A 15,392-nucleotide genomic window follows, 5' to 3' on the forward strand; every position below is an offset into this window, starting at 1 on the left:
CTCCTTACTTCACTGGCTAGAGAAAGGTGTCGCTGAAAGGATGTAAGTGTCACCCAAGAAGTGTCCAACAGATTACAGCACACTTTAATGACCACAGTTTCTAATACGAGTGTATACAAAAAAAAAAAAAAAAAGATGGTTTTCTACTCACACTTCTGCACTATCCTCTAGGATAGGGAAGATGCTCAGGGAAGATGCTCAGGATGGTATCAGACTGGAAGGCTCCAGGCCCCTGCTTTCACTGTTTCTTTGGTTTTGCAACCCACCATGCTTGCAGAGCACATGTGCCTTCCAGCCAAGAGGGTGCATTCTCATTCTGAAGTTCAGTGCCAGGCCCTCCACACATATATGCTAACATTTGTTTGGAGTATTTTGCATTTATATTCATGAGAGAGAGTGGCTTTTAATTTGCCTTTCTTGTTTGTCCTTGACAGGGTTTGGTATCAAGGTTATGCTGGCCTCACAGAATGAGTTGGGAAGTACTTTGACTTTTTTTTCTGTCCTCTGGAAGAGAATGTGGAAGATTAGAGTTTTATCTTCCTTAAAAGTTTCTGGGAGAATTCACGTATGAAGGCATTTTAGCCTGGAGTTTTCTCTGTTGGAGCGTGTGAATTATGGATTCACTATCTTTAACAGACAGGGGGATATTTAAATTTTACACTTTATTTCCTGGGTACAACTTTTTTTAAGTTGTGTTTTTTTTAATAATCTTTAAAATTCATTTAAATTTTCACCATTATTAGCAGAAAGTTTGTTGAAATATCCTCTTATTTTTGTCTTATTGATTGTATTGCATGTTTTCTATTTCACTAATTAATGTCCTTTTTTCCTTTCCTTTTCCTTTTGTTTAATCTGTCACTTCTTAAGAACTTCTTGGGAAAGTGAAGAAGTAGGCAATGGATGGATCATTAATATTTAGCCCACCTTCTTTTGTAATATGTGCAAGGAAGCCTACCAGTTTGGACAAAGCCACATCAAAATTTTGACCTATGGTATTTGGTTATCATTGAATTAAAATATCCCCTAATTTCCATTGAGATTTCTTTTTGGAAAGTATATTAATTAAATTCCACACCCTTCTAGGTTTTTAAGTTTTTCCTAATTATTGATTTCTGCTTTATTCAACTATATCCAAGGGACTTATTCTGTAGGATTTAAATCTCCTTTGAGATTTGTTTAAACAATTTTTATGGCCCAGAATAAGCTTAAGTAAATATCCTAAAGTACACTGGATAAGAATGTGTATTCTTTAGTTTTTGGAGGCAGGGTTTCATACAACCTACCCATTATATAAATATAAATTTCATAGTTGACATATTTTGTCAAATATGTTAACTTTGCTGTTAAAATCCTCTGTATTTTCACTGCTTTTTGCCTATTTCTTCAATAAGATACAGAGAGAGCACAGTTAAAAACCCTTCACTCTGTTTTGAGTTTCAATTTGTATTGTCTGTTTCTCCTATTGTTTCTGTCCATTTTTCTTTATATATTTTGAAGCTCTGTTACTTGGAGCATAAAATGTCAGGCTCACTATATGTGATTTCCTTTCTCTCCAGGATCTTTGCCCCTGAAGGCCTATCTTGGGTTTTTATCCGATATCCTCAAGCAGTTAACACTTTCTGGATGGTTTACTAGTTTATAGAAATGTAGCTATTACAGACTAAAGGTGTCTCTCCAAAATTCATAGTTGAAGCCCTAACCCCCAATGTGATGATATTTGGTGCCTTTAAAAGTATTCAGGTTTAGATTAGGTCTTGAGAGTGGGACCCTCATGGTGGTATTAGTGCCCTTTTAAGAAGAAAAAGACGGAGAGACTGCACTCTCCAGCCAAACACATTAAGGAAAGGTCACGTGAGCACACGGTAAGAAGGTGGCCGTCTACTAGCTAAGGCAGGCTCTTACCAGGAACTGAATCTGCCACCATCTTGATCTCACTTCCTAGTACCAGAACTGCAGGAAATAAATGTCTAGCACTGAAAACCTCCAGTCTATGGTATTTTGTTACAGCAGCCCAAGCTGCCTAAGGCATTAACTAACTTTTCTAAATTGATCATACGCTCAGCCACCTGGCCAGACTCAGTTCCTTTACCATGAGGTAGGACAGCATCTTAGGTACAATGTGATCATCCCAAGTTTTCTTGGGAGACCAGTCTGCGTATGGGACTTGACTTGTGTTTGGTTTCCTCCCTTTCCTCACCCTGCTTTCTCCCTCAGTTCCTTTCACTATTTTCTCCTGGGAGCTATTCCCTAATAAACTACTGGCACCTCATCATTGCCCAGGGTGTGCTTCTGGGGGATTCCACCTGACACACCACATGATTTCTTAACTCACAGTTTTCTCTGTACCTACATGTTAAATTTTCCCACTCAGCATTGTGAAAAATATTATATATACATAAAGAAAGGTACATTATGTATTAATGATAATTTTAAATTTTATGAATGCATTTTAATTGACCAAATTTGAGCTACTATATCACAATTTCAGTAGGATCATATATGCAAGTTGAATTCTTAGATTTTATGGCAGCTTAAGACATTTCCTAAGCCAGGAGCATTCTATGTCTTCTCATTTGAGGGGACAGAGAAGAACAATCTGCCTTAACATATCCTACTTACTCTCTTATTGAAGGGCCTTCAATTTCACTTTCTCACATGCTTTGAAAAGATCACAGTGAGTCAGAAAGAAAAGATATTACCTATAGAATCGTATGAATAAAAAGAGTGTATTGTCATAGAGTTTAGAGATCCTCAAATTCAACCCCTTTCTTTTATAGGAAAGGAGAACAAGAGATCATTTTATTTCCCCAAGGCAACTCACAGTTTGGTACTCCAATCTAGTTTTTGTGTTGCCAAAACCAGATTTTTTATCACTAAAAATTGCTTAGGAATGGCTACTTGGTATATTCACTTGGATTACATTATCAGATTGATCTGGAGCTGAAGGAAGTGTGCTACAGGGCAGACAAAGACAAGAAAAGGAAGATAGAGAGAAGACCATGATGCTAGCAGGAGAGATGAGAAAAGAATGGGACATATCCTTAGGGGCCCAGAAGGGAGGTCAACATGCAAAGTCAACAGAGAGTCAAACAGCCAGGTGGATAATCACCTCTGTTGTTAAGTCTAGTGAACAGTCAATAGAAGAGTATAAGCAATTCTATATTAATCACAGAAATGACAGCAAACTCTCCTCTGCCTTAATGAACATAGGATATAGGTATAGTGAGAAATAAGATGTAAATCTTGACTCATTTTTGTTCTATCTTCTCAAGGCCAGCATACAAAATATAATCTATAAGCACAGATGACACACCACAGATCATAAAGTTGATCTAGAACTTCATTTTCCAAACCTTGATCAAAACGTTAATCTCTTTGGAAGTTCTTTTTCAACTTCATAATCCAATTTCCAATTGCTAAAAAAGTAAAATATTTTAAGTAAAACCATCAGATCATCCTAGTTCACAGACTTTGACTAAGGATATAGGAGAATGTTTTATCTTTACTTCAAGCTAATAATGAACATAAAAAATATAACTATAATTAATCATGAAGAAATCAGCTCTTACTACCAGTGTTATATAGAAGCCTGAATTCCCTGAGATTCTTTTGTAATGTACATTTGGTCCTGTGAGGTTTACTAAAATGGTTAATTAGCAGGACACACTTTGAAACTGTTTACCTTTCTCTTGGGACTGTGCTTTTCTCATGGTCATACCGGAGCCAAGATCATTTTTAATAAAGCCAATACCATTTCAGTACTATCCCTATCCTTCAAATAGAAAATCAGGAAAGTAAAGGGATATCTGTATGGTGCGGCTGGTTAAGCATCCAACTTTTGGTTTCGGCTCCGGTCCATCTCAACGTGGTAGGATCAAGCCCCATGTGGAGCCCTCAACAGGCTTCGAGCTTAGCCAGGAGTCTGCTTAAGATTCTCTCCCTTCGGGGGATCCCTGGGTAGCGCAGCGGTTTGGCGCCTGCCTTTGGCCCAGGGCACGATCCTGGAGACCAGGGATCGAATCCCACATCGGGGTCCCGGCAGGGCTCCCGATGCATGGAGCCTGCTTCTCTCTCTGCCTCTCTCTCTCTCTCCCTCTGTGTGACTATCATAAATAAATTTTAAAAAAAAAAATTAAAGATTCTCTCTTTTTGGACAGCCCCGGTGGCGCAGCAGTTTAGCTCCGCCTGCAGCCCAGGGCATGATCCTGGAGACCCTGGATCGAGTCCCACGTCGGGCTCTCTGTATGATGCCTGCTTCTCCCTCTGCCTGTGTCTCTGCCTCTCTCTCTCTCTCTCTGTCTCTATGAATGAATAAATACATAAAAATCTTAAAAAAAAAAAAAAGATTCTCTCTCTTTCCCTCTGCCCCCCGCCCCCCTCCCCCGTGCACACACGTGTACTGTCTCTCAAATAAATAAATAAATCTTTAAATTAAAGATAATGAGGAAATTAAAGCACAGTGTTTAAATATTTTTTCCATCCTTAAAAAGAGTAAGAGGTAGCAGTGATTTAAATCCAAGAATGGTGAATTGGTCTAATACGGAACTCTCTGCTTTCACCTAAAATTTTATGGTCCACTGAAAAGAGAGAGAGTATGAGAGAGAGTAGGTTAGCTAAGGTTCAAGTGTGTTGGGATGCTTGTGTTCTGGGACTACAGGAGTAACTCTCAGGAATCTGACTATTCAGGGATTTAGTTGGGTTTAAGCACTCTCATCTCACGGTTAAGAACTGTACGTCTCCTAATCCTGGAGATAAGTTAGGGCAGGAGACAGAAAAATTAGGCAGAGCTGGTAAGAAGTCATGTACTCACAGCCTGAATCAGCAGGAAGGGGTATGCCCCTTGCAATTTAGATAATTATTCAGGTGCCAAGGACATGTCAGTTTCCAGGTGTAATGGGGAGGCAGGTGATATAGAAGCAAATAAACTGCTGGCATCTTTTGTTCTCTCACACATACAAGAAAAGGCCATCCCCAATGCACCAAATTCGTATTCTCAGTCAGGAAGCTTGCCCACCCCATCTCTGGTCCTGGGGACCCCTCAGGTACACTCCTGACCCATACTCATTGTGCCAAAGAGTCTCCTCTTTCTAAAGAAGGGGAGTTTTTCCAGTGCTGTGCAACATTCATCTCTTACTCTTTCCCTCATAAAGAAAGTATTGGTTATTAAGTGCATTAATGTTATCATTTTTTAAATGTGATAATTATACGAGATTTTATGCAATATGTTTAACAGCAGGAAACATTCACCTCATCTGTCCTCTTAAGCACTGACATGCATCATGTATACCTTGGGGATTTATCTTTTGGGTTTTAATTTAGGCATCATAGTTGTATGGGAACAAGCACAATGATTCAGGGCAGTAAAAATCATCAAATAATTCTGTATAGAATATCATAATTATTCTCATTAGAAGTACACCCGAAAATGGGAGTTCTCTCAGTCAATTAACCAAATATGCTAATTTCTCTACAGATAGATGTTTGATTTTAATAGCAAATGCTACAGGCATGGGGAAAACATTGCTCTGTAAGCATTTAGAATAGACGGGTTTAGCTGCAGTTAAAAAAACAGCGGGAAAATAGAGACAAACATTCTACTTTCTAGCAAAATAGGATATATTCTGATCTTACAGAATAGATGAGAGAAATCCTACAGTTTTTTTCACTTATGGAAGCAATCTGCCATATAAATAGACACATGTACATATATATATGTTTGCACTCATACATTTAAGTATTTTATTTTGCTAAAATAAAAAATATTTGTGTGTAATAACTCTATTTATTCCTTTATTATTTTACATGTATACACAAGTATATCAGTTTGCAATAACCCATTTCCTAGGTTTCGCAAGTACATGAAAATAAAACTTTCATTTGGATTGCACTGCAGCATGAACAACAGTTCTACATATGTGGCTTCCTTATATTCCATCCTAAGAACACACTGGACTATCAAATGGCGCACTAGAGCCTGTTTGCACTTGGCATAGACAACAGTAACTTTAGTTGCCCATCATAATTCAAACTACACTGAAACTGCAACAATATAGTATTACATAAAGGCAGAGAAAGACTGAATTCTTCTATGTAGCTAGTATTTGCAGTGATGGGTTTTTGTTGATCTATGTTGTTTACCATTACATTTGCACTACACTGCTCTGAACTATGACATCTTTCAGGTTCAAATTGAGAGGCATCCAGTACAAAAGTATGGAAAACAAGTCATTTACTCAAAGGCACTTGTCCTAGCTTCCCAGTGGCTGCTACCACTAACTAGGCAGCTTAAAACAACAGAACTTATTGTCTCACAGTTTTGGAGGCTGGAAGTCCAAAATCAAAGTATCAGCAGGTCCATGTGCCTCCCTCTGGAGACTTTAGGGAAGACTCCTTCCCTGCCTCCATTTCTTGGTTTATAGCCAGATCATTCCAATTTCTGCTTCCATTTCTACATCTTGCATTTCCACATGGCCTTCTTCTCTTGGTCTCTTCTGTCTCTGTGTGTCTCCAAATCTTATTCACTTTGGAAGGCCTGATCTGGAGCTTGCCCTAAGCCAGTATGACCTCATTCCATATGACCTTAACTTGATCACACTGCAGAGACCTATGTCCAAATAGAGTCACATTCATAGGTATCAGGGTTAGAACTTGGATATATCCTTCTGGAGGACACAACTCAACCAACAACAGCACTCAAGTGACAAAATTAAATTAATATGCCTTAAAAAAATGTTCATTTTTCTTCCTCCCTCCTGGTAGACTCATTATGTTCAAAAGTATCTTTTCCTGGTCTCCTTCTCCCACCACGGGGCCTCATTATTTTCACAGTTAAAGTCATGGTTGCATTTATCTCACGGATGGAGAACTGCAGCTGGATAAGCTTGATTCTTTGTTTCTTGTTTGTCTGTTCTTTGGCTCTAAGTTTTCTAGATTCCACAGGAAAGAGGTCACTCTATCTGTGTTTCTGGGATACTGAGACCTTTATTTGTTGATTTGGTTTATTTATACATCACCTCCTGACTTGATTAAACACCTTTCTACAGCCTGATCTAAATATACTACAAGGAAAGTTGATAGTAGAAATAATATATAGCCTTTAATAAATCACTCAAAATCTGACATTCCTTTGTAAACACTCAATGTAATTATGAGGAAAGAGAAAAGAGAAGCTAAATAAAAAAGAAAAAATGTAATCAAGTAGGTTGACAACCAGCAAAAGATAATTAAAATGATCCTGTTTTGTTTCTCCATTTCATTAACATGCAAATGAGATTCATGAAGTTTGATACTGTGGTTCACCAAGAGCTATAGAAACGAATTAAGAATGAAAATGAGTCTCACTGATGGAGACTTCTGATGAGTCTATAAATTAATGTAAAATATGATTTGATCCAATTAATAACATATACATTTTGGGTGATTTATTGAATCTCAGCAAATGAAATAAAGAAAAATAGTTAAATTAAATGTTCTATCCTTCCGTGGGCCAGATCCTAGGAAAGCTCTTGTTACTCAAATAGAGCAGTGGTAGATGTAAAACCCTGACTTACTTTGAAAGGGAGGATAAGATGGAGATCTCATTGTAAGATCAGTGTTGGGATGTCAAGTATTCCTGTAGGAGCTGGACTGGTCATCAGAGGGGCTAGAAGAGCTCACTTGCCTCTGGTCAGCAAAGAATTCAGAATTGCAAATAGGGAAAAAGAGTCCAGTGTGACAAATAACCCTCACTACAAGGCACATAAAAGTAACAGATGAGCGCTAATCTACACAAATCCATTCAAGGCTCCTCAAATTCCTCATGCAATACAAGGACCTCTGTGCTTGCTCTGCCATTGATGCTTTCACACTCAGAAACACATATAAGTGACTGTCTCAAATAATAGGAGATAACATTTTAAAATACACTTAAATTTAAAGTCATGCTAAAGTGTTAGATATTTATCATGTGTACCAGATGGCAAAACACAGACACACACACACATATGATGTATTTGTTATGTCCAATGTTCATTGTGTTCAAGCATCATAACGGCACTGAGGATAACATCAAGGAGAAAAATGAGAAGAAGTGGCTGACATATGGCATGCGAGAAGGGGATAATAAATGAGCAAATCACGGTTTCAATAATATATGATGTCGGTGTCTATTTTCTCATGGTTGCTAAAAATGTTTTCTGTGTTAGGATTGCCAAGCCTCTTTCCATAGAATGTAAGTGCAGATGGCTTCTGCCTCAGCATATTATGGAAAGGGGCCACGCTGATGCTGTTTCTAAGCGCGCACAGTTTTGAAACTCTCTCTTACTTCAATAGCAAGTTGTCTTTTAATTATCTGCACTTTCCTTTAAACATATTCAAGCAATCAAACACAACCTACCTAAGAGATTGTCAACAATATGAACAGAGGATTCCTAAAGGAGCACGAAACCTATTAAGTTCCCTTTCCTCCACAGGAGAAAATCATGCCATCGACATTGAGAATTAAACAAACTGAGGGATTCTTATTTTTAAATAATTAACATGTTTGGAAATTACTTCTTCTTGCAAGCTTCCTGTTTAACCTGAAGGAGAGTGTCAATTAAATTTTCCTGGCTACAGTATACAGAATGACTATAGATTGCACTAGAAAGGTTTATTTTATAAAAGAAATATAAAGCTCACCATGCTGAAGGAATGTGGTGGTTTAGATGTTGAAATGATGATACAGGATTTTAAAATGGGAAATGACCCTTTGCCATTCCAGAATCAGGCCTGCAGGTCACACAGTTCCCATGAGTTCCAGCCATTTGCTGACTGAGACACATACTTCCTTTTATAACATATCCCTTATAATGATTTTCTTACAAGAAAATGGAAAATTAATGAGATTCATCATGAACCAATCTGAAGGAAAAAAGCAGACTTACCATCTCTTCGATTTAGCCTTGCAAATCCAGCACCATGACTGCTAGAAAGTTCAGATGAACTGCTGAATGATGCCTGAGACAAGGTAGACACCAGAGGCTCATCACAATCATCTGCCAAAAGGGGAAATCCACATTCAGGTTAGTACAGTGCTAACAGCTTTCTTGGATTCAATAGATCAAACAAACAAAACAAAATACTAAGATCTCTACCAATATGCCATTTTCTCATACCAATATATGCCATTTTCTATTAGAGGTCTAATAAGTTCAGTAAGAAAAGAAAAAGAACTTTAAAGACATGAGAATATGAAAATAGGGAAGAAAAATTTCACAGATATTATAAAACAATATAATATCTTGAGGTTGAAAAAAGGTTTACCTAAGCAAGAAACAAGAAATATTTAATCAGTATACCAAATTTATAAATAAATGTATATAAGGAAAGATGAACAAATTAAACTATATTAAAATTAAGAAATTATGGTTCCCAAAAGACACATAAAGAGAAACATTACCTGTGGGAAGTATGTGGAAAACAGCATATGATTAGTACTCCAAATTAAGAAAACCAAAATAAAATAAAGGAAAACAGGGGCGCCTGGGGGCCTAAGTTGGTTGAGCATCTAAGTCTTGGTTTCAGCTCAGGTCATGATCTCATGGATCGTGAGATGGAGCCCTAGGTCAGGCTCCATGCTCAGTGCGGACTCTGCTTGAAGATTCTTTCCTTCTGCCCCTCCCCCAACTGACGTGTGTGTGCACTCTCTCTCTCTCTCTCTCTCTCTCTCTCTAAAATAAATAAATCTTTAAAAAAATAAAGTAAAACAAAAACTACCTTTAAAACAGCTAGAAAACACACTTGGAAAAATGGCACATGGGAAGACCAGAGAGCTCACAGACTAAAATCTATATAAACTGATGCTCGTCAGTTAAAAAAAATATATAAATCAAGACTACAATTAGATACTATTTTACAAACAGTATATTCAGAAGACTTTAGACTTCTGACAACACCAGATCATGTGGAGAACGTGGTCCAAAAGAAGCACCAATAGGCTGGTGGTGGGAGTATAAATTTGAGCACCTACTTTAAAAAGAAACAGTTTTTCATTAGCGTGTACGTTTGAACTTTCCACACCCTGACATTCCTCCAATTCCATTAATGTGTACGTCCTCCTGGGCAGAGTATCTCTAAGATGAACCACTGGTCTCAAGGAGTTTACCTTCTAACCCAAGGATGTGATATGAATACTAGTATTTTCTCTGTCTCATGAAAAGAGAAAAGTTGGGAAACACTGACCTAGAGAAACTCTTGCATTTGTGCACCAGGAGATGTGCAATTTCCAGCAATACTGCTCATAATAGGAAAGAATTGTTGACAACCCAAACATCCAATGACCAAAGAACAGATCAATATATCGTAGTACTCTTTACAATGCAATAATACACAGCAGTACAAAGGAAATACACCAAGGCATACCAAAGAGAATGGCTGGATCTTAGACACAGAATTTGTAGTGAAAAAAATAAAATTGTAGAAGACCATAGAATATATATTTGATAGTTTTGAGTATGTTAAAAATAAGCAAAGCTAGGCAATATGTTGCTTAAGAATATATGAGATTTTTAAAAAACTATTTGAAAAAAGAAATGAAGAGCATAAAATTCAGGGGAGTGGTTACTTTGGGAGGAAGGCAATGTGTGTGTGTGTGTGTGTGTGTGTGTACAATATGTATATATATGTCAACATACACATAAGAATATATGTGAAAGTATACATCTGTGTATCATCTATCCTTTTATGTGTATCACATATAAAGTTAAAAATAAGACACAAAGAGAGAGGGAAAGTATAAGAATAATCTCATGGTGACCATGATATCCAGACATGCTTATTTTATTCAGCTAGTTCTTCATTCCATACAATCTTTACATATTTGTCTTTTATTTATATACATAATATGAATATTATATATAATAAATAAATTTATTTAATTTAATTTAAATAAGTAATCTTATTTAAATTAAATTAATCTAGGAATTATCTAGATTCATCTGAAATTTTATGAAGCTTACTCTGCCCAGTTTTTTTTTTTTAAGTCATTAGTAGTTTCATTGTCTAAAGTGTAAGAGCTAAGTAAAAATTTACCAACTTAACAACACTGGCAGGCCTTTCAGAAGAATTTGCCTTAGATAGCATTTTACTTTTTAAGACTGTCTCATTTTTTTTTTTTTTTTTTTTTTTTAAGATTTTATTTATTTATTCATAGAGATGCAGAGAGAGAGGCAGAGACAAAGGCAGAGGGAGAAGCAGGCTCCATGCAGAGAGCCCGATGTGGGACTCGATCCAGGGTCTCCAGATCACGCCCTGGGCTGCAGGCGGCGCTAAACCGCTGCGCCACGGGGGCTGCCCAAGACTGTCTCATTTTCATTTAAAGTCCACTCTTTCTTCCTACACAACTTAAATTCTTTAGCTAACTCTTAAGACAGACTTGATAACTGGCCCACAGTTCCTGCATGTCTATTGATTGGCTTCAGTACTGTCGCTGTCGATCTGGTGGTAAGTCAAGTATTAAGGAACGCAGACATAAAGGGACAAACAATCCATGGAGTGACAAAGGAAGTTCTGATTATGCCTAATCATGAGCAACTACCAAAATGCTTCAGTATACTGTGGAAAGGACAATGTGTGCGTCTGCACATGGGTCTCCATGTGCAAGTCAGTGAATTACCTCTCTGGGGAAGGGGTGCATATGTAGGTGTGTTTATCAGAAGTACAGTCATTTTTGAATCATTATCAGTATTCAGGTGTAAGTGTGACAAAAAAAGAGTGTTTAACTGCAATTCACAATCAATTATGCAGACTCAAATCGATGTTTCAGATGTAAAATGCCTCTCCAGTGCAATCACTCTTGAGGGCATATATTTACTGCTTATTTGTTTTTGCCATTATAAATTGAGAATCAATACTGTTCTATTTTTAGCTTAAAGTGGGATTAAAATAAGGAAGGGGTGTTCATTTCATTTATGGGGAAAAGGACATGAGATATGGGAAATGGACCAGGGAGGCTTCTGGTGCTTGGTAAAGTTCCAGTTGTTGACCTGAGGGGTGATTACATGTTATTATGTTTTATCATGAGGATATACATTTCATCATGATCTACTGTGTGTTTATTTACCAATAAAATATTCTAAAATTATTCTTGCATTAATAACAACATTCAGTGAATACTCTGTGCTAAGAACATACAATCATTTCACGTAGTTATTAATCTTTACCACTCTCTCTCCTCTTTGAGATACCAATATTACTGTTATTTTACAGATGAGGTAACTGAGATACAGACTTTGGTTAATTTGCTTGTCTTACTGTAGTGGAACCATGATATTCAAAGAGTGAATTGGGGTCTAGAATCTGGTATGTAAGAACATCATAAATTCAATTACCATTTCTTTAGGTTTGGAGTACAGAAGATACCAGAATGACATAAATAAACTGTCTCTCAAGAAGTTGTATATTCTAATCCCAGATGTGCTAAGCAATTTATTACCCAAAAGCTATAAAATAGTAAACAAATTATAAAACTACTGGTCTTCAACAGTCTTGGACCAAGGGAGGGAGGTTTCAGGTAGTCTGATGAGTCTGGAGTAAAAGGAGTATTTCCCTCTGGACCTTAATAAAATGGAATTCTGGGTTAAATAACAGCCTCCTATGAATTTAATTCCAGAAAAACAAGTTTTTTCTAATTGTACCAGTAAATGCAGTAAGATGCAGTTCTAGACTTGCAAAGCTGAGAACCACACTGGATTTATCACCCCAGGGGACATTTAGTGACATCCAGAGATACTCTGGTCATCACAACTTGGGGAAATTCTAGAATCTGGTGGGTGAAGGCCAGGGATGCTCCTAAACATCCTATGGTGCACAGGGAAGCCCTCCACAACAAAAAATTATCTAGTCCCAAATGTCAATAATGCACCAGCTGAGAAGCTGAGAAACCATCCTAGACTCTGGTAAAAGCAACCCAGTGAACTATCTTCTCTGGACTAGTCTCTCATCTACAACTCTCAGCTTCCTCGAATTTTCATGATTAATAATTTATAGCTTCTCAGAGTGCAAATGATCATTGTTCAGAGTGCATAGATATTTAAGTATTTAAGTAAGGAGCTTTCAAATCTGAAATAATATAATATTTCGGTTCAAAACATAACTGTATTATTTTTAAATAAAATACTATCTCAGAGCATTACCATCCTGGTCCCTTCATCAGAGACATATATATGTACCTTTATTATTATACACATAATAGTACATATGTATTATAGTATACACATATCATACTTGCATATGTACAAATGTGTACTTATGTATGCATACATGTATTAATAATATATAAATATACATATATGTACATACACATATATAATGTATACATGTACATATAAAGTATGTATAAAAGCTGTATAAATGTTAATTTGGCTATCAAATTGTAAATGACGGCATTTACTTACTATATAGTATCTTTATATAAACATATATAAATATATTTTATATGTAACATATACATAATGTGTTATTAATAAAAGGAAAACATATGCATAAATACACACATAAATATGAATTCAGACAAACTAGAAATATACAAATATAGTTTATACATTACATGTACATATAAGTATAAATATACAAAGTTGTGTGTAAATAATATTTTATAAATTTACATGTTATATATACATTAGTGCGCATGTCTATGCTATATAATATGTACATACAATTATATGCTATCATAAATATACACGCATATTATATATAATGCATACAACACATGTGTTGTATATGTAATGTGCACATTTGCATATGTGAATGTACAGCGTACAGATGCTGGGCTCTCGCCCCCAGCCCTGCAAGTCTCCGGAGGTCCGCCCACCACAGAAGCTGCCAAGTGCTAATGTGTAGTGGGGACGTTGGCGGCGAACGGTCAGCCAGGGCAGCCCCCCCTGCCTCTGCGGGCAGACGAGCCGCACAGCCTGGGGCCCTCAGCTCACCTCACCTCTCCCAGGGCTGCAGCCAGCTCACCTCCGCCCCTGGCACATCATGTGGCATGTGTGCCGCTCGCCCCTCCTCTGTCCAGCCCTTGCTTTGTACTGGCGTGGACGCCCCAGCTCCCCACTCCCCTCGCGCTGTCTTTTGACATTTCGAAGGAAGGGTCCTAAATTACAGAGGTTAGGGTGCAACTGCTTCGCCGCTCTCCCCACTTAATACGATAGGCCCGACCTGGCCCTCAGTGCCACTTCTGCACCCCTCACCACCTGCACATGCGACGGACTGTCTACCCCCCGCGAGAGAGCTCTGGCCTGCACCCACTTTCCTCCTCGGGGCTAGAGGGTGGGACGGGGGTCCTCACAGCTTCCCTCCAGGCTTCGGGCGGCCGCCGTGCACGCAGGGACTCAGCTCCCGCCCCACCCCACCCCACCCCACCCCACCCCATCTCACCCCACCCCATCCCATCCCACCCCCCCCACCCCATCCCACCCACCCCACCCCATCCCACCCCATCCCATCCCATCCCCCCCACCCCCCACCCCATCCCACCCCATCCCATCCCATCCCCCCCACCCCCCCACCCCATCCCACCCCATCCCATCCCATCCCACCCAGCGCCACAGGTGAGGAGCCAGGAGCACTGCCCCAACTCCCTGCAAGAACCTAATGAGGGCTGAGCGAACAGCCTGACTTCTTTATTACCGGAGGGAAGGGGGGGCACATCTAGGTCAAAGGGCCACAGTAGCTCATAAGACTCCAGTCACTAATGAAATTTAAAAATACAGTCATTAAGGGGGAAGGCTAGTACCATTCAAAACGGTGGCAGGGCATGTTTGGTTCATTAATGTCTTTTTCTATTACAAGAAGAAATGGACATCACTCTTATTACTGTGTTTTCCCAAAATTATGTTACTTTGTATCCAACCTTTTTCATAGTCATTTTAGAATTTCCACATTAGCCTCCATACACTTAGATATGTGAAACTAGAGTTTTTAATCTGTTTTTGTAAAACAGAAAAAGACTACATGAAGACATTTTTAGTGAATTCTGCTAGAATATCCATATTAACTTAATTTATATTAAGACATTTGCCTACACACACACAAAGACACAAACCTACAGCCCTCAGGTCAATATCTCAGAAAAGTGACCATTTATTCTTCACATGAGAGAAAAACTTAACCACTGTCATTAAAAAGACAATGATAAATTAGATCTCTGGCAAACTGTGTATATAAAAAACTCAATAGCCTCTTACAAATAAAGATGCAAGCTACAGTGAAAGTATTTTAATATAGCTCGATTGAAAGTAATTTAATTTTATTTTACAAAGGGCTTTAATGCATAATTCTCATAAGTAAGTAAAAGCCGTTCAGTTTTTAATAAAAGTAATTCAATTTTCTTAATCTCTGTGTAATACTACCTGTACTAAGATAATAGGTATATA

General features: G+C 38.0%; 1 protein-coding gene across 1 annotated transcript in view; it reads right to left on the bottom strand.

Moving 5' to 3' along the window:
- The window catches only part of CNTNAP4 (contactin associated protein family member 4), a 242,524-nt gene that overhangs the window by 198,581 nt on the left and 28,551 nt on the right, over positions 1-15,392 (bottom strand). The window contains exon 2 of the mRNA XM_025993077.2: positions 8,904-9,014. Within this exon, the coding sequence (XP_025848862.1) occupies positions 8,904-9,014 (111 nt within the window). The remainder of the gene's footprint in view (positions 1-8,903; positions 9,015-15,392) is intronic.

Source organism: Vulpes vulpes, chromosome 12, assembly GCF_048418805.1.
Source record: "Vulpes vulpes isolate BD-2025 chromosome 12, VulVul3, whole genome shotgun sequence".
Taxonomy (NCBI): domain Eukaryota; kingdom Metazoa; phylum Chordata; class Mammalia; order Carnivora; family Canidae; genus Vulpes; species Vulpes vulpes.